Source organism: Phyllobates terribilis, unplaced genomic scaffold, assembly GCF_046119375.1.
Source record: "Phyllobates terribilis strain yellow unplaced genomic scaffold, ASM4611937v1 Scaffold_4__5_contigs__length_816908805, whole genome shotgun sequence".
Lineage (NCBI taxonomy): Eukaryota > Metazoa > Chordata > Amphibia > Anura > Dendrobatidae > Phyllobates > Phyllobates terribilis.
The window spans coordinates 80,394,183-80,414,048 of NW_027362764.1; the positions used below are offsets into that span (position 1 = coordinate 80,394,183).

Consider the following 19,866-nt stretch of genomic DNA (forward strand, 5'->3'; position numbering starts at 1 on the left):
CAAAGCAAAAGGTGGCTACTTTGAAGAACCTAGAATATAAGACATATTTTCACTTTTTTGTTAAGTATATAATGCCACATGTGTTAATTCATCGTTTTGATGCCTTCAGTGTGAATGTACAATTTTCAAAGTCATGAAAATACAGAAAAATCTTTATATGAGAAGGTGTGTCCAAACTTTTGGTCTGTACTGTATATATATATATATATATATATATATATAAATCTGGTATCGCTGTAATTGCACCGACCAGAAGAAAAAAGTCATCTTATCGCTTATACCGCAAGGAAAAGGCGTAAAAAACGTAAAAAATATATAAAACCAATTCTTGACCTGCTGTTGATTTGTTCATTGTGTCTCGGCTCACCGTTATCCTGCGCTCTGCACTGAGCACTTACACCGGGTTTACATGTAAATCTCTGAAATGCGTGATTTAGACCGAACCCCGCGGTGAAGATTCCCTACTGTATAGTGAGGTAATTGGAGACACTGTGGACTCTGTCCTATACAGTTGACCACAGTTTTGTGCACTTCTTAACAGCCAGATATCGCAGAACAGAAGCCAAACAGAATCCAAAGTAACTCTGCTGGCTCATTAGTGAATGGATCCCCCAGGGGTTTTATCCGAATCACGTATTTTGTAGTTTTAGATGGAAGCCCCGATGTAAGTGCTCAGAGTAGAGCACAGGATAAATGTGAACTGATCCTAAATGTTCTTTACCCCAGAATGGCACCAATAAAAGCTTCTACTCAACCCACAAAAAACAAGTCCCCATTCAGGTCCATCATCTGTTAACAGAAGTATATGGGGTGTCCACATAACTGGTAGCACAAAGGCTCTGGAAAAGCAATATGGCTCCCCCCCAAAAGAAATCCAATTTTTTATACTATGGTGTCTATATTGGCCACCCAGTGGTTGTGATGTGCATTACAGGCTGCCAATTAGCATATTACGATATTGTACTAAATTTATATCATGAAAAACTGGAGTCCATCATTAAATTCACAGAAATTGAGAATGGACACATCTGTGTACCCATTTTTACTACTCTAGGGTCCTGAGATGGTATCAGCTTAAAGGAACGGGGGCTGATCCTTTCATTTTCATTTTGAAAAAAAAAAAAATTATTTTACATTAAAATGTAGCGATTACGGGTCTTGAAAGATTTGGGGCAGCATGTAAGAGATCATGTGCCCATGGTGCTCCCTTTAAGACCATGTTCACACGTTCAGTATTTGGTCAATATTTTATATCACTTTTGAAGTGCATTGAGGTGAAGGGTACATTGCTGGAAAAGGAAGAAAAAAAAAAAAAAAAACTCTTTAAATCTCTTAGTTTGCGAGTGTGAACGAGCTGCGTGTGTCCGGAGCGTAAGTGCGAACGAAAGTAAGTGTGTGACTTGTTTTTCAGTGAAGAGGTATTTGGGAATCCTGCAGAAAATACCTGTGTGAATTGCGGTGAGTGCTGCATTGTGACCTGCTGAGTGCTTTTCTACCTGTTTAGATTTATTGGGCTTTTTAAAATCTATTTTCTCACTACAGTTTTAGTTTCTTAGTTTACTACCTGTGTATTTAAGGGTTAACTACATTGCACTAAAATCCTGAGGTGTAGATTTACTCACAAGGGGTTAATTAAGGGGAAGGGGTCATAATTAAGGGTTTATAAGGGGCAGCTGGTTGGACATCAAGTCCTTTGGAAGTGCATTGAGGTGAAGGGTACATTGCTGGAAAAGGAAGAAGAAAAAAAAAAAACTCTTTAAATCTCTTAGTTTGTGAGTGTGAACGAGCTGCGTGTGTCCGGAGCGTAAGTGCGAACGAAAGTAAGTGTGTGACTTGTTTTTCAGTGACTTTGGATTCAGGGAGTTTGGAAGGGAGGACTTAGGACTGAATTGCTGACTGTATTTCATTCTTTCTTTACTTTACTTTTTACTTAATTAATCCACCTGACCTACTTATCTGATTCCCCCGTCCATACTTGATACTTAACTGATCCCCCGCCGATATCTAATTGATACACTTGCACATCCCTAATTGATCCCCGTCCATACACCTATATATAAATAATTGTGTTTTGTACTTGTATATATATACTGACTGTATCCCCATATTTAGAATGACGTCCATTTTGGCCGGAGCCGTGCAGTGTACATCTTGCGCAATGTATGCATTCTGTGAGCAACCGCTCGAGGATGCATACTGCTGCGAGAGATGTGAGCATATCGTGCACTTGGAAGTCCAAATTCTGGATCTAAGTGCTCAGATAGCTGTACTGAGGAGCATCGACAACATGGAACGGAGTTTGCTGCTCACCGAGCAGACACTCAATGGGTCAATACTGGGGGTGGAGCATAGAGGGGAAGTGCAGGCTGAACAGGCAGGGAGCTGGATAACAGTTAGGAGGGATAGAGGGAAGAAGTATAGGAAGGCTGGTTCAGAACCAGCATTATTGGAGCACGACAGATCCTCTGACCGCCGGGGGAGTGTATGCTCCAGTAATGAGGGGGAGGGGGGAAGTGTAGGGCAGGCAAGACAGGTTCTGGTAGTGGGTGACTCTATTATTAGGGGGACAGACAGGGCAATCTGTCACAAAGACCGGGATCGCCGAACGGTGTGCTGCCTCCCTGGCGCTTGAGTCCGGCACATCACGGATCGGGTTGACAGGTTACTGGGTGGGGCTGGCGAAGACCCAGCGGTCATGGTCCACATCGGCACCAATGACAAAGTGAGTGGTAGATGGAGGGTCCTTAAAAATGATTTCAGGGACCTAGGTAGGAAGCTTAGGGCAAGGACCTCCAAGGTAGTTTTCTCAGAAATACTACCAATCCCGCGAGCCACACAGGAGCGCCAATGGGAACTTAGGGAGGTGAATAAGTGGCTAAAGAGTTGGTGCAAGGCAGAAGGGTTTGGGTTCATGGAGAACTGGGCCGACTTCGCGGTCGGCTACAGGCTTTACCGTAGGGACGGGCTGCACCTCAATGGGGAGGGTGCAGCGGTGCTGGGGAAGAAGATGGCTAATAGGTTGAAGGAGTTTTTAAACTAGAGATGGGGGGGGGAACCAAGGAAATAGGTGGGATGTGAGGCAAGCAAGGGGGAAGGGGAGAAGTGAATATAATGAGGGTGGAGAGGGGGGTGGGGATAGTACAGTTAGATCGTTAGAGAAGAATAGGATGCTAAATAACCCCAAAGTTTTATCTTGCATGCTGACCAACGCAAGAAGCCTGACCAATAAGGCGGATGAGCTGCGGGCGCTTATATCGGAGGAGAGGTATGACATCGTAGGTATAACAGAGACTTGGCTAGACGATAGCTACGACTGGGCGGTAAATTTATTAGATTATAGTTTATTTAGAAGGGACCGGAAACAGGGGAAAGGTGGAGGAGTCTGCTTATATGTAAAGTCATGTCTAAAACCCAGACTAAGGGAAGATATAGGAGAGGGAGAAGAGGGGGTCGAGTCCATGTGGGTAGAGACAGAGGGAACTAAAAATAATAATAAAATATTACTGGGGGTCTGCTATAAGCCACCAAATATAACAGAGGAGAATGAGAATCTGCTATTAGGACAAATAGACAAAGTAGCAAAACATAATGAAGTGATTGTAATGGGGGATTTCAACTACCCGGATATTGACTGGGAAACAGAAACCTGTAGATCTCAGAAAGGAAAAAGGTTCTTGACAAATATTAAGGATAATTATCTCTCCCAACTAGTGCAGGAACCAACGAGAGGGAAGGCCGTGTTGGACTTAATATTGACTAATAGGCCTGATAGAATAACTGAGGTACAGATAGGGGGGCACCTAGGTAATAGCGACCATAATATTATCGACTTCAAAATGCCCTTCAGTAGGGTTATCAATAAGGGAACAACAAAAACATTAAACTTTAGGAGGGTGAAGTTTGATCAGCTGAAAGAAAACCTTCAACTTATAGACTGGGACAAAGTTCTTAATCAAAGGAATACGAATAGTAAATGGGAAACCTTCAAAAGAATTCTGAATACTCAGTGCGAGAGGTATATACCGTATGGGAATAAAAGGGCCAGAAATAAGAGGAAACCAATATGGTTGAACAAGAACGTAAAAGGGGCGTTAAATAGCAAAAAAGAGGCATTCAAGAGATTAAAACAGGAAAACAGTAAGGAGGCACTAATGTGTCGCAAGGAAAAAACGAGAACCTGTAAAAAACAAATAAAAATAGCGAAGGAGGAAACAGAGAGACGTATTGCTAGGGAAAGTAGATCAAATCCCAAACTGTTCTTTACGTATATAAATAGTAAAAGGATTAAATCGGATAATATTGGACCGATAAAAAGTGATGAAGGCAAAATCATAGTGAAAGATGAGGATAAAGCTAATCTATTAAATAATTTTTTTTCGACAACTTTCACAAAGGAAATCGAACTAACAGGAGAAATGAGAAGTGACAAGCTTAATCCTCCACTAAGTATGACAAATCTAACCCAAGCTGGGGTACAGAAACGCCTCAGTAACATTAAAATAAACAAATCACCAGGACCTGATGGCATACACCCACGGGTACTAAGGGAACTAAGTAATGTGATAGACAGACCGTTATATCTTATATTTAAGGACTCTGTTGAGACTGGGTCTGTGCCACTTGATTGGCGACAGGCGAATGTAGTGCCAATATTCAAAAAGGGAGCGAAAAGTGACGCCGGAAACTATCGGCCGGTGAGTCTGACGTCCGTTGTGGGCAAAATTTTTGAAAGCTTTATTAAAGAGGCGATTACGGAGCATCTTGATGCTAATAATCTTTTAATCCCGAACCAACATGGATTCATGAGGAATCGCTCCTGCCAAACAAACCTGATTGACTTCTACGAGGAGGTTAGCTCTCGAGTAGATCAGGGGGAACCAGTGGATGTCGTGTATCTCGACTTCTCAAAAGCGTTCGATAGCGTGCCACATAATAGGTTGGTATACAAAATGAGAATGATGGGGCTGGGGGGAAATGTCTGCAAGTGGGTAGCTAACTGGCTAAAGGATAGAAGGCAGAGGGTGGTTATAAATGGAATATACTCAGATTGGGTAAGCGTCACTAGTGGGGTACCACAGGGGTCTGTACTAGGCCCAATGTTATTTAATATCTTTATTAACGACATAGTCAACGGGATAAATAGTAAAATATCAATATTTGCAGATGACACAAAGTTATGTAAAACAATTAATACAAAAGAGGACAGTGCAGACCTACAGAGGGATTTGGATAAGCTGGGTAGGTGGAGCATTAAATGGCAAATGAGGTTTAACGCAGGAGAAATGTAAGGTCATACATATGGGAAGGAAAAATGGAAGTCACCAGTACTCACTGAATGGGAAATCATTGGGGAATTCAGAGATGGAGAAGGACTTGGGCATCTTGATTGATAGCAAACTAAATTGGAGTGCCCAAAGTCAGGCCGCTGCTGTAAGGGCAAACAGGGTAATGGGATGTATCAGAAGAGGTATAGCTGCAAAGGATGAGAACATTGTTCTTCCACTATACAGAGCACTGGTCAGACCACACTTGGAATACTGTGCTCAGTTATGGGCCCCAATATATAGAAAGGATATAAATGAGCTTGAAAAGGTACAAAGGAGGGCAACAAAATTAATAAAGGGAATGGAGGGACTGCAATACCCAGAGAGGTTGGCAAAACTAGGACTATTCAGCCTGGAAAAGAGAAGGTTGAGGGGGGACATAATAAATGTGTACAAATATGTTAGGGGACAGTATAGAGATCTTGCCCGGGATTTGTTCAAAAGGAGGGATATTACGGTAACAAGAGGGCATTCACTAAGACTGGAAGAGAAAAGGTTTCAGCACCAGCATAGGAAGGGGTTCTTTACGGTAAGAGCAGTGAGAATATGGAATTCACTGAGTGAGGAGACGGTAATGTCAGATTCACTAAACCAGTTCAAGCGGGGACTGGATGCATTTCTAGATACCAGGCAGATTTCAGCATATACTTAAAAATAAAATAAAATAGTAGGTTGATACAGGGATTTATTCTGACTGCTGGTTTCAGAGTCGGGAGGGAATTTTTCCTCAGGTGAAGATTGGCCAAATCATTTGGGGTTTTTGCCTCCTCTGGATCAACTTTAGCAATTACAGAACTAACAGGTCGAACTTGATGGACGCAAGTCTTTATTCGGCTTTACTAACTATGTTACTATGTTACTATGTTACTATTTGTAATCCAAAATCAGGAATGGGTGAAAAACGCAGAAGTGGTGACGTGTTTCTATTATACTTTTCCTCTGATTGTTCCACTCCTGATCTTGGCTTACAAATACTGATGCAAAATACTGACTAAACTGAACATGTGAATATGGCCTAATACTGATATGGAAACTCATTGAGTCACTGAAGCACTTAAAAGTAGATCTATGACTAGATTTCTCATTACAAACTGCACACAGTTTATAGACCTCTTAGATCTGATGAGGCTGGTCTACTCACTATAAAAATCCACGTCAGAATGACGGTATCATCCTTGATTAAAAATGTGCATTTTAAGAGTCCATCTCAAGTTGGGGCTCTTAAAGGTGCTCATTTTAGGGATAGTCGGGGAAACTTTCCAAAGGGATTATACACTCGTTCTTACATGTATTTTCATAGTAAGTACATCAGTCTCATCAGTTCCAAGAGATCTAGTTAATAATGTATACAACTGGTAATAGGTTCTCATATGCAGACCATAGTGACAATAAGAGTGTCAGCAGTTGTTCTGCTTCTGTGACATTGACGGCACCGGCATCTCTCGTTGCGTCACTACTATAAATTATAAACATGCAAATGCAAAATCAATATAAATATATATGTATATCCTACTGATTGATTCCTGCTGGTTTAATAGATAAAACACAATAAACATGTATTTTGTGCAGACAATGGGCTTATTCCAGTAATATCGAGTCATTCACATATTCATTAGGTGATTGCATTGTGGATGATGGAGGTTTCTGTGTGTGCATTTATGTCACTTCTTTGTCTCATGGAATACTTTAAATTGTGGGAATCGGCGCAGCGTGAAATGCTCGGCATCCAAGCAGCAACTCGGTCCCATTATCTCAGGTTGCTATAGCATTCACTGTATGACAAACGGCACGAAGAAAAAAAAAGTGGAAAATAATGTGACGCTAAGTCACTTCTCATGGAAAAGCCATGTGTCAGGGAAGTCAAGGAGTCCGAGGTCAAGAGCCAGGAAGGTATGTCATAAATAGAGGGAAGAGATAAAGGTGTAGTCTGGTCACAGTTCGGGGTCAGAATTCCAAGGTCAGATTGAGTAATACAAATGGGTAGTCAAAAGGCAAATCCAAGGTCCGGCAACAAAAGATCAGAATGTCTGAGTTCAGAGCACAGAGAAAGCACACCACTGAGCTGACAGCTATGACCAAGCAGAGGTCAGGGACTGACAGCGTAGCTAAATACAGTAGCTGGGTAATTACTAAGAACACGGAACTCCTAAAGGAAGCTTAGCACCACCCAGTCTCAGATTGGAAGGCTGAGCGGTCTATCAAAATGTAGACAGCCCAGCATGACCCTGCACTAGATTGGATGACTGAGCTGTCAATCACAATACCGACAGCCCAGCTGTCACGCTAGGCATGGGAAGAAACCAGCATATACAACGGGAAAAGGGGAGGGAGCCCTACAACTAGGGAAATGGAGAGTGGAGACCCCTAAAAAGATCTGACGACAAACCCTGACTTCCCTATAGACCCTAAAAAGGTTCTGCACCTATCGCCGAGCAGGAAACCTGGCCCTAGCTGACCCTAGGGCTACGCCCTAGGTAGGGAGCAGATGTGGTGTGTGCTAAGTCAGCCCCACTACAACTAAAGTACACACAGGGGAAACAAACAGGGGAATACACTTAGCTCCAAGAGCACCGGAGAAAGCTCAGCAACAATCCACCAAGGAACTTTAAGTCGACTACTAGAATCCCAGGCCTGAGTAGGAATAACACGCTATCACCAGCAACTCAATGAGGGTCTGAGTGTATTTAAGGACACAGCAAGGAAGTGCTGGTTACCAGCAGAAAGGTGAGGATACCCCAGGGTCCTAAAGAGAAAGGTATAATCCCCAAGCAAGGTGAGGATCACCACTGGGTCCTAAAGAGAGAGGAATAAAGAAAAAGCTCAGGGAGATGTTTGTAAGGCCAAACGCAGCGACCTTCTACAGATGGACACCGTATGACTGTCTGTCAATCCTGACACACCCGTGACACCAGCACGCCCCTGCACTAGATTGGATGACTGAGCTGTCACTCACCAAACTGACAACTCAGTACACCCCTGATTCCATAGGGCAGCAAAACTGTCACTCACTGCATCCAAGACATACTGAGCGGAGGAATCATGACACATAACAGTCAATCTATTCTTCCTCTGTCATTTTGTATTTTACAAAGAAAACAAAATACATTCACTTTCTCGGAAAGAACATCGCTTTTAAAATGAAAAAAAAAAAAGCAAACAAAAACTATTAATCTACACGCGCTCCGCAGAATAGAAGGTGACTCACCATGAAATCAATTGAGATCCAAAGGCGATCCGTGCCACATGACAGCCGTTTGCTTCGAACAATGGTGACACAACCAACATTCAATCATTAACTTTACCTTTATTCCGGCCTCCTCACGCCTCCCTTCCCTGTGTCTGTTGAGTGCATTTACTAAAACGCGGTTTTATATAGTGCGGATTAAATTAATACATAGTTGTTCTGCCATGTACAGTATTCACCGGGTTAAAAAATAATTCACTCTATAGAGTCATCACTACATTACATAAAAAAAAAGGAAAAGCGTTAAATTACCACTAGGGGGAGTATACACTAAACACAGTATGCAGTAAGCTCATAAGCTCCACCTAGTGGTGGCTGTAGGTAGATTTGTATTATTTAAATGGATTTTCCAGGTTTAATCCCATTTTATTTATTTTTTTGCCTCTCTGCTTTTCAGCAGCCATATCTTTTATTTTTTCACAGAAGTGGCTGTATGAGGCCTTATTTTACACAGGATAAATTGTATTATTTTGTAGTGCAGTTTTGCATTATATATTAATTACCCTGTAATTTATATATTTTATTTTGGAAGCAAATAAAAAAATAGAGATTTTCTTTAGTTTTCATTATTTTTTTTTTACTGTTCACGTTTCACACCAAATAACCTCCTGCGGTTTACAGTCATGCTGCTAAGCTGTTATTTTTTGCTGTTATTTTTTTTTTTTGATTATGGCTTACAGCCAATGAAAACACAAAACTCATTATCTCAGTAAATTAGAATACTTTATAACAACAGCTTGAAAAATGTTTTTAAAATCAGAAATATTGGCCTACTGAAATATATGCTCAGTAAATGCTCTCAATACTTGGTTGGGGCTCCTTCTGCATCAATTACTGCATCAATGCGGCGTGGCATGGAGGCGATCAGCCTGTGGCACTGCTGAGGTGTTATGGAAGCCCAGGTGGCTTTGATAGCAGCCTTCAGCTCATCTGCATTGTTGGGTCTGGTGTCGCTCATCTTCCTCTTGACAATACCCCATAGATTCTCTATAATAGATTCTCTATAGGGTTACGGTCAGGCGAGTTTGCTGCCAATCAAGCACAGCGATACTGTTGTGTGTAAACCAGGTATTGGTACTTTTGGCAGTGAGGACAGGTGCCAAGACCTGCTGGAGAATGACATTTCCATCTCCAAAAACCTTGTCGGCAGAGGGAAGCATGAAGTGCTCTAAAATGTCCTGGTAGACGGCTGTGCTGACTTTGGTCTTGATAAAACACAGTGGACCTGCACCAGCAGATGACATGGCTCCCCAAACCATCACTGATTGTGGAAACTTCACACTAGACCTCAAGCAGCTTGGATTGTGGCCTCTCCACTCTTCCTCCAGACTCTGGGACCTTGATTTCCAAATGAAAATTAAAACTCTGGGACCTTGTGGAGTGGGTCAATGACTGCCTTCTGGACAACTGTCAAGTCAGTAGTCTTCCCCATGATTGTGGAGCCTACTGAAACAGACTAAGGGACCTTTTTAAATGTTTAGGAAGCCTTTGCAGGTGTTTTTTGTTAATTACTCTAATTTACTGACTTTTGTGTTTTCATTGGCTGTAAGCCATAATCATCAAGATTAACAGAAATAAACACTTGAAATAGATCACTCTGTTTGTAATGACTCTATATAACATAGGAGTTTCACTTTTTGTATTGAAGAACTGAAATAAATTAACTTTTTGATGATATTCTAATTTAGTGAGATGCACCTGTATATAAGAAAAAGACAATTGCCAAAAGTTGTTGAAAAATACATTTACCATACAAACCAGGTTTACAAAGCAGAGTGTGGATTTTGCCGTTTGAAGACGTAGATCAGAGTCGTCCCTAATATTTTATAGAGTCAGATTATGAAATCTGTTTATTTTCAGACCGAGAGCTGGGCCCGTATAATAATTGTCTTCAATTCTTCAATTACAACCATGTGCTTGTTTTTTTGCAGACATCTCGTGATTTGGCTTCTTTTATCCAGTTTGATAATGTCAACGTTTATTATGGTATGCAGTATAAAGCCAAGTACAAAGCTCCCACCGATCACTGCTTTGTCCTGAAGGTATGTCGCTGGCGTAAACCGAAGGATAAAAATCAATGGAACTGATTATTATACCCGCGTAGGTAATCAGCCCCTCGGGCGGATAATTACAAATGGTTTGTTATTACAAATGAGGCTTAGTTTTAATTTTCACCTTTAATCTTCAGCTGTTTCTTTTAACATCAAGAATTATAGCAGATGAAGAACGACTTGAGACTCAAAAATTATTACAGGGATGAGAAGGGACAATATAGTCTGATGCCCTTACATAGGGGACTGGGTGGTGAAGACCCTGGATAAAAAAAAAAAAAAGTAATCACATCCAAAAATAAAATGGCATAAAGTTTGTAAATACCTTAGGCTAAACCAGATGATTAATATGGAGCCCCCTTTAAGGAGGCAACCCAACTCAACCCATCCCAACATTCCCCCCAATTTTCATTTTTTGCACTTTCATTCTTTTTTCCTCCAAAGAGCCATAACTTTTTATTTTGTCGTCGACGTAGCCATATGCTGGGTTGTGTTTTTTTTGCGGGACAAGTTTTAGGTTTGAAGGATACCTTTTATTTTACCAGATAATTAAGAAAAAATTGCCAAAATGGTGAAAAAATAAAAACAGAATTCCGTCATTATTTTTGGATTTTGCTTTTACAGCTTTCATTGTGCAGTAAAAATGACTGAGTAACATTCTCCCAGTCCGCACAATTTTGGAGATGTTAAACACCTGTAGGATTTTTTTTTTTTTACATTTTCGTGTTTAACAAAAATAAAGAATTTTGTTAAAAAAAAAAAAAAATTCGATTTGTGTCTCCATTTTCTGTTAAGTGTAACTTTTTTTTTTATTTTTCCTGCAATGGATCTGTGTGAGCATGTTTTTATTTTTTTTACGTGGAGAGCTGTAGTTTTTAATCTATACCATTTTGGGACATAGATATATAGATATACACATATACAACATAATGATTACTTTTTATTGCATTTTTGGAGGTGGGCGATTGGAGAACAGTAATTTAGGGGTTTCCATTTCTTTTTCCTTATTGCGTTTCCTTACGAGTTAAATTATTTTATATATTGAGAGATCGAACATATGGGGACACGGTAATACCAAATTTTTTATTTATTTAAATTATTTTCTTCTTTTTGTATTGGGAAAAGGGGGGTAGATAAGCGTCTACCAGACATAACTGGCAACACTTATCTCCGTGAGAAGTAAAGGTAAAAATTAAGCTGGTCCAGCCCTGATGCCTGGGGATAGCCAGCCTCTCCTATATCTCCCACCCGACATCATTTTTCTTTCCCTTTTCTAATTCGTCTTGTGTGTTGGATGCTCACAGTCGGCTGCGTCCAGCGGTAAAAGCATCTGACCTTGATTTACGTCTGCGGGGAGTTACACAAAGTGGATTATGATAATTCCGCTTGGTACTTCCTATCTGACACATGTTTGTCATATTTCTAATTAAGCTTCGAGTTCAAGCATCATTCACTTTAATCCAATGCTTTTATCTGTAAAGTTTCCTATAGTACGAGTCAGAGCGGGTGGGAACATTCCAGAGGACAGTCTGCCACCTGCTGGTGAAGTGGGCAACTACAGCAGCTTCATTATTATTATCAGCTGTAGGGATTTGTACTCACTGAGCCGCGTTGGAGGTAGGTACAGGTTCACACAGTGATGCAGTCCATGGGTTCAAACAAACTGGTGGTTTATTTAGTGTCCATACACCAGTGAAGAAACAGAAGTAACAGCCTTTTCCTGGCATAAAAAGGAATAAAAGACCAAAGCTCAAAATAACAAGTCCATGCAGCACGGCCTCAGCCGTTACAAAGTGCCTTCCTCTGCCTCCTGCAGAGTCTAAGGAGCACATGCAAGGTCTGCTCACCTTGCCCAACACACACAGGCAGAGACAGGTGCAGCTGTCTTAAATCAGCCTTCCAAGACATGGACTGGAGGTAAGTGAGCAGCTGTTCCCCCCAGCTCTTTCAGCTGCTCGTAAAACCTGGCCCTGTAATCCGAGCCCATTAAATTCCTCTCAGCACTCTGTGTGCTGGAGCCTGCTTCTCCGGGTCCTACATCACCGAAGCTTGGCACTTCGGGGACACATACCTCCAGTCCACGACCTGTCCGGCAGCCACCTTACATACCCCCCTGCCCAAAGACGGGGGACTTGGCACCTTCTGTCACCATACAATAAACCCTTGACAAGGCATCAGCATTCCCATGTTGTTTCCCAGGCCTATGTTCTACCCGGAAACTAAAATCTTGTAGAGCCAGGAACCACCTAGTCACTCTGGCATTGTTTCCCTTCTTTTCTCGCATCCACCTCAGTGGGGCAAGGTATGACACTAACCTGAACCTTCTACCTAACAGGTAATACCTCAGAGTGTCTAACGCCTACCCTATGGCCAAACATTCTTTTTCTACAATGGAATAGTTCTTCTCACAAGTGGAGAGCTTGCGCCTGAGGTATATTACAGGATGTTCTTCTCCGTTAATCTCCTGGGACAAGACTGCTCCCAGCTCGACATCCGATGCATCCGTCTGGACCACAAACTCCTTGGAGAAGTTGGGCGCCACCAAGACTGGCTGTTTACAGAGGACCAGTTTCAATTCCTGGAAGGCCACTTCTGCTTCCGGGGACCACTTGGCCATAGCCAACTTCGTCCCTTTCAGAAGATCCATCAGTGGGGCTGCTATCAGGGCAAAGTTAGGGACAAATCTTCGATAGTAGCCCACAATGCCTAGAAATGCCCTGACCTGCTTCTTCGAGAGGGGCTGTGGCCAGTTCAAGATCGCCTCGACCTTATTTATTTGTGGTTTTATTTCCCCTCTACCAACCACGTACCCTAGGTACTTAGCTTCCTCCATCCCCATGGCACATTTCTTCGGGTTGATAGTAAAGCCCACCTTCCTTAGGGCATCAAGTATGGCTTGAACTTTGTCCAGATGACTTTCCCAGTCCTGGCTGAATATGACGATGTCATCTAGGTAGGCTGCTGCATACTTTTTGTGGGGTGCTAAGATCTTGTCCATGGCTCTCTGGAAGGTGGCCGGAGCTCCCTGCAACCCAAACTGCATCCTGACATATTGATAACATCCGTCTGGCGTCGAGAAGGCTGTCTTCTCCTTGGCCTCTTTGGACAGGGGAATTTGCCAATATCCTTTGGTGAGGTCCAGAGTGGTGATGTACCGAGCGGGTCCTAGCCTTTCGATAAGCTCATCTACCCTAGGCATTGGGTAGGCGTCGACCTTCGAGACCTCGTTCAGCTTCCTATAGTCGTTGCAAAACCGCCATTCCCCATCTGGTTTCGGCACTAAGACTATAGGAATGGACCATCCACTTTTGGACTCTTCCATGACTCCCAGGTTAAGCAACCGCCTCACTTCTTTTGAGATCACCTCTCTGAGGGCCTCGGGGATCCGGTATGGTTTTAGATTGACGCGAACATGAGGCTCTGTGAGAACCTCATGCACTATGACCTGAGTGAGTCCTGGCAACTCCAAAAACAGGTCTTTATTTTGCTGTAGTAACTCTTTGCACTGTTGCTTTTGGGCACGTGACAGTGATTCTGCCACCTTGATCTCTTTCACATCGGCCTCAGCCACTAAACAGGGAGCTTCCACGGGTTCTCTATCTTGCCATGGCTTAATCAAGTTAGCATGGTAAATTTTTTAGGGCTTCCTCTTCCCCGGTTGGTGGATTTTATAGTTGACTTCCCCCACTTTCTCTACCACCTCATAGGGGCCCTGCCACTTGGCCATGAACTTGCTCTCCACTGTGGGCACTAGCACAAGCACTCGATCTCCTGGGTTGAACAATCTCACCCTGGCCGACCTATTATACACCCTGGACTGTGCCTCTTGTGCCTTGAGGAGGTGCTCCCTCACAATGGGCATCACGTGGGCAATCCTCTCTTGCATCTGGGCAACGTGCTCCACCACGCTCCTATAGGGAGTGGTCTCAGCTTCTCAGGACTCTTTCATCACATCCAGGAGTCCTCGAGGGTGTCGTCCATAGAGTAGTTCAAATGGGGAGAAACCTGTGGAAGCTTGGGGAACTTCCCTGATGGCGAACAACAGATAGGGAAGCAGACAGTCTCAGTCTCGACCATCCTTTTCCACTGCTTTCCTCAACATTACTTTCAAGGTTTTGTTAAACCTCTCGACCAGTCCGTCCATCTGGGGATGGTACATGGAGGTTCTCAGTTGTGCAATCTGCAATGTCTTACACAATTCCCTCATGACCTTCGACATAAATGGAGTTCCTTGGTCTGTTAGGATCTCCTTAGGCAACCTCGTTCTTGAAAACATGTGGACTAACTCCCGGGCTATACACCTGGCGGAGGTGTTTCGTAGTGGTACGGCCTCCGGATACTGTGTAGCATAATATAATACCACCAGGATATACTGATGCCCTCGGGCGGACTTGACCAGAGGCCCAACTAGATCCATTGCTATGCGTTCGAATGGAACCTCGATGATGGGTAGGGGCACTAGGGGACTGCGGAAGTGGGCCACTGGGGAGCTTATCTGGCATGTGGGGCAGGAACGACAATAACTCTTTATTTCTCTATAGCAACCTGGCCAGTAGAATCTCTGGAGGATCCGTTCTTGAGTTTTGTCTGTACCCAGGTGACCACCCAACACATGACAATGAGCCATGTCTAACACCCTGCATATGTAGGGCCCTGGCACCAGCAACTGTTCTATTACTTCACCCCTTGGCTTGGTTACTCTGTACAGCAATTCCCCATTCAGAGCAAAATGAGGGAACCGAGTGTCAGCCCCCGGTTCCTGAGGCACCCCATTTAACACAGTAACATTTTCAAAGGCCCCTTTCAGAGTTAAATCCCTGAGTTGGGAAGTTCCAAAGTTTCCCTTGGACACCTCCAGCTCAGGGATATTGGCCTCAGGGGATGTTGCCTCATTCTCATCGCCCACAAACACACACATGGGAAACTCATCTACCATGTTCTGCGGGTAAGTTTCCTTAGGGGCGATCTGGCTGTCGTCCGAGCAACCAGGTGTCCCCGCTTTCCCCCACATTTCCCAGAATAATGCAAAGTCACGTCCAATTATTATGGGATGCAATAGGTCCTTAACGACTGCCACCTCATGAGATGTGGTGCCACAGTCCGTGTTTACATCCACCTGGGCCACAGGATAGTTCTTCGATGAGGGAGTGTGGCCCTTAGCAGGGTCACCAAACTTCCTGAGTCCAATAGTCCAGAGACTTGTGCCCCGTTTACTGACACTGAGCATGCCTGAGGGCCGTCGCCATGTTGAGGAACTGCGCTGCAGGCGAGGTAGGCAAAATTAGAGCAACGCCGGCCCATGTTGCAGTCCACTGGCTCAGAGTTTATGGGACACCGGGCAGCAATATGGCCAGGGGTATGACATCTCCAACACACTATATTATGGGTTGGGACCTTGGGCAGCAACTCAGACCCCTCCTGAACTCTAGGACGCCCCCCAGGTGAGGCGCTAGCTCATTCTTTTGGGTGACCGCCGCATTTTGGGAAGCCCAGTATTGAGAGGCTATGACCCCTTGTTTTCCCAACGGACTCTCAACCGCCTGGTATTTTTGCACCAACCCCACCAAGTCATCGGCATTATGGGGATCTCCTTGGGCAACCCAAGATTTCACCGACTTCGGGAGAGAGTGTATAAACCTGTCTATAACGACCTTCTCCACCATCTGTGCTAGGGAGGAAGATTCAGGTTGCAACCACTTTTGGACCACGTGTAGGAGGTCGAACATCTGGGACTGGGGAGGTTTGTCACTGCAATAGGCCCAGTGGTGCAACCGTTGCGCCCTGACAGTCACTCCTAAGCGTGCCAAAATCTCAGTTTTCAACTTAGCGTACTCTTTCGTGTCCTGCAAGGTTAAGTCATAATAGGCCTTCTGCGGCTCGCCTGTCAAATATTGGGCCAGTACCTCCGCCCACTGCTCTGGAGGCAATTTCTCCCGCTCTGCCACCCTCTCAAAGACCGCCAGGAACGCCTCAACGTCATCACCCGGGGTCATCTTTTGTAATGCTCTTCTTACCGTCTTCCTGACGTGTGTCCTGCCACAGATCTGCTCTGCCAAGATTTCCATTTTTCTTTGCTGCTGTTGGATCTGCAGCATTACAAGTTTATTTGTTTCCTGCTGCTGCTGCATGCTAAGCTGGATCTGCTGGTACTGCTGCTGGTGCTGCGCTTGTTGCGCCTGCTGTGCCTGCAACAGATGTTTAAGCAGATCCTCCATCTTGTCCGGCGACACTTGCTGGCTTATGGTCGACTTCACCCAGGACATATACGTCTTCTTGTATCAGTCACACTGCCGCTTGGGATCTGTGCCCGTGCTTCTAGCACCAATTGTAGGGATTTGTACTCACTGAGCAGCGATGGAGGTAGGCACAGGTTCACACAGTGATGCAGTCCATGGGTTCAAACAATCTGGTGGTTTATTTAGTGTCCATACACCAGTGAAGAAACAAAAGTAACAGCCTTTTCCTGGCACAAAAAGGAATAACAGAACAAAGCTCAAAATAACAAGTCCATGCAGCACGGCCTCAGCCATTTAAACAAGGTGCTTTTCTCTGCCTCCTGCAGAGTCGAAGGAGCACATGTAAGGTCTGCTCACCTTGCCCAACACACACAGACAGACAGGCGCAGAGCCTTAAATCAGCCTTCCAAGACATGGACTAGAGGTAAGTGAGCAGCTGTTCACCCCCCCCCCCAGCTCTTTCAGCTGCTCGTAAAACATACCTCCCATCCACGACCTGTCCGGCAGCCACCTTACACAGCATTATTGGTTTGTATTCAATCATTAATAATAATGATCTTTATTTTTATATAGCGCCAACATATTCCGCAGCACTTTACATATATTATCATCACTGTCCCCATTGGGGCTCACAATCTAAATTTCCTATCAGTATGTCTTTGGAGTGTGGGAGGAAACCAGAGAACCCGGAGGAAACCCACGCAAACACGGGGAGAACATACAAACTCATTGCAGATGTTGTTCTCGGTGGGATTTGAACCCAGGATCCCAGCGCTGCAAGGTTGCAGTGCTAACCACTGAGCCACCGTGCAATCATTGGTGTGCAGAGAAAACATTACACACAAGGAGATACACTTATATTTGTAAATATTAGTAGACAGACATTATTATAAAAACTGTTTCGGACAGCTCTTAAAATCTAAACATTTACCTTTGTTTTCTCTTGGACCTGAATGGTTAATCTAGTCTGCATCAATATATAAATAGGGGATATAAAAGAGTCTTGAAAAATCAATATCTGCTTGAACTGTAATTCTCCCTTTTTAAAGTTATCGTCTAGTTTAGAAAACCCAATTTGATAAAACTTTTTAAAGCAAATCTGTTACCCATTTTGACAATATGAACTACATACATTACTAACTAGATGTCTTATAAGTGATGAGGCTGCATAATTCTATTTCAAAGTTTTAAACTCAATCTTCACTCACCTAGGCTGATTGACAGCTCCTCACAGTCCCTCCTCCCTGCTGAGATCTCACAATGTGTAATACAAGCTGCAGCAGTCAGTCAGGGTGGGTAGGTGGAGATCTAATATACTTGGATTTCTGACCTCGGTGTCACGCAAGGTGAGGGAAGGAATAAGTGTACAATGATGGGAAGAGGGGGAAGGGGGCCCAACAACTAGGGAAAGGGGGAGTGGAGACCCCTAGGCAGATCTAATATCACCGTGCCTACCCTATTGTCCCTATATAGGCTCTGAACTTATCGCCGAGCAGGAACCCAAACCCTGAATGTCCCTATAGCTTGGCCCTAGATAGGGAGGGAACGGGGTAAGCACTAGTCAGGCCCCACTACAAACTAAAGACAACAAGGTAAACAAAACAAAGGGGATACACTTAGCTTGAGCAGACACCAGAGAGATAACGCCAACTGTCCTCCAAAGACAAGACTAGCCGACTGCTAGTCCTCCAAGTCTGCACAGAGGTACATAGAACTATCACCGGCGACTCTCTGGAGAAACTGAGAGTTTTTAACTACCAAGCAAGGATGTGTCAATCAGCAGCAGAAAGTGGAGGTCACTGCTGGGTCATAAAGGGAGAAGAATATCACTACACTACAAAGTTGAGAGGATCAAGAAGGTGTCTGCAATGCCAAGCGCAGTGACCTTCTACAGCCGGATCCAGAGCGACTGTCTGTCACACCTAACACACCCATGACACTCTGTAGTTGGAGACAGAAAACGGAATTGTGTGTAATACCTAATTTTACAAGTGTTGGTGCCGTAGGAGAACTGAACACTGGCTGTCAGATTTCCTCCATAGATCACAGCTGTTCTAGGTACTGAATATACTGGGCAGGTCAATGGGAAACGTGTTCATGAATGCCTATGCAGTGGAGATTGGCAGAACCTTCCATCGGAGGTATATCTCAGGAAATACTCAGACAAGCAGTAAATATTCCATAAAATATTCTGCTCTCTGATCGCTGACTGACCACATTAGCACGGCCATGATTTGAGAAGCTGTAGATGAGGTTTACCATTTCCTATATGCACAATCTTGTCTTCTGTTTCTTCTCTTCTTTTTTGTAGCATCCACAAATACAAAAGGAATCTCAATACATAAAATACTTGTGCTGTGACGACCCGTGGGTTCTCCACCAGTGGGTAACTGGTATCAGAATAGCAAAGGTAAGAGAGTAAAGAAGCCTCCAGAAAATCCCAGATACTGGAAGTCTGGACTACTCTAACTTTGGGGATGTTTTACTGACAAACTAAGAAAAATAACACAGACCTTCTCCATAAAGCAAGACCTTGGGTGGTCTATAGCTGTAGATGTGGCATCAGTCTTACCAACAATGTTGGCTTTTGTATCGGCGTCTTTAAATATTGTCTCTTGTTCTAAAATGGGTAAAATTGAAAACTGCTTGTAAAAACATGCAATTTTGCAGTTTACTTGTTACTAAAAATCCTATCCTGGAGGAATTTTTAGTGTTATAGCTTACTGCTAATTGCCCAGGTTTTCAGCCATAATAGCAGCGGCTGCCGGCTTCCTAGGCAAGGAGCATGCACTTGCAAGTTCTCTGCTATACTGCTCGAAAGCAAAGGTCTGAAGCTGGCTGGATGTTCAGTCCATCTGTGCTCCTCCGATGCTGCAAAGGCAAAGCTACCCCTGCTTCTAGCATCAAAGAGCCTCACAGTATGGAACAGCGGCTCAACCATTCCTCTGGACTGAACTGTCAGTCATCAGGAACGCAACGCTTTACCCTCACCCAGGCAAAAAGGAAGCCGG

At 43.8% G+C, this 19,866-nt stretch overlaps 1 protein-coding gene across 2 annotated transcripts in view; it reads left to right on the top strand.

Moving 5' to 3' along the window:
• The window catches only part of APBB1IP (amyloid beta precursor protein binding family B member 1 interacting protein), a 257,758-nt gene that overhangs the window by 229,367 nt on the left and 8,525 nt on the right, over positions 1-19,866 (top strand). For both annotated transcript variants that reach the window (XM_073676511.1, XM_073676510.1), the window contains 2 exons: positions 10,500-10,610; positions 19,167-19,265. In XM_073676511.1, coding sequence (XP_073532612.1) covers positions 10,500-10,610; positions 19,167-19,265 — 210 coding nt within the window. The remainder of the gene's footprint in view (positions 1-10,499; positions 10,611-19,166; positions 19,266-19,866) is intronic.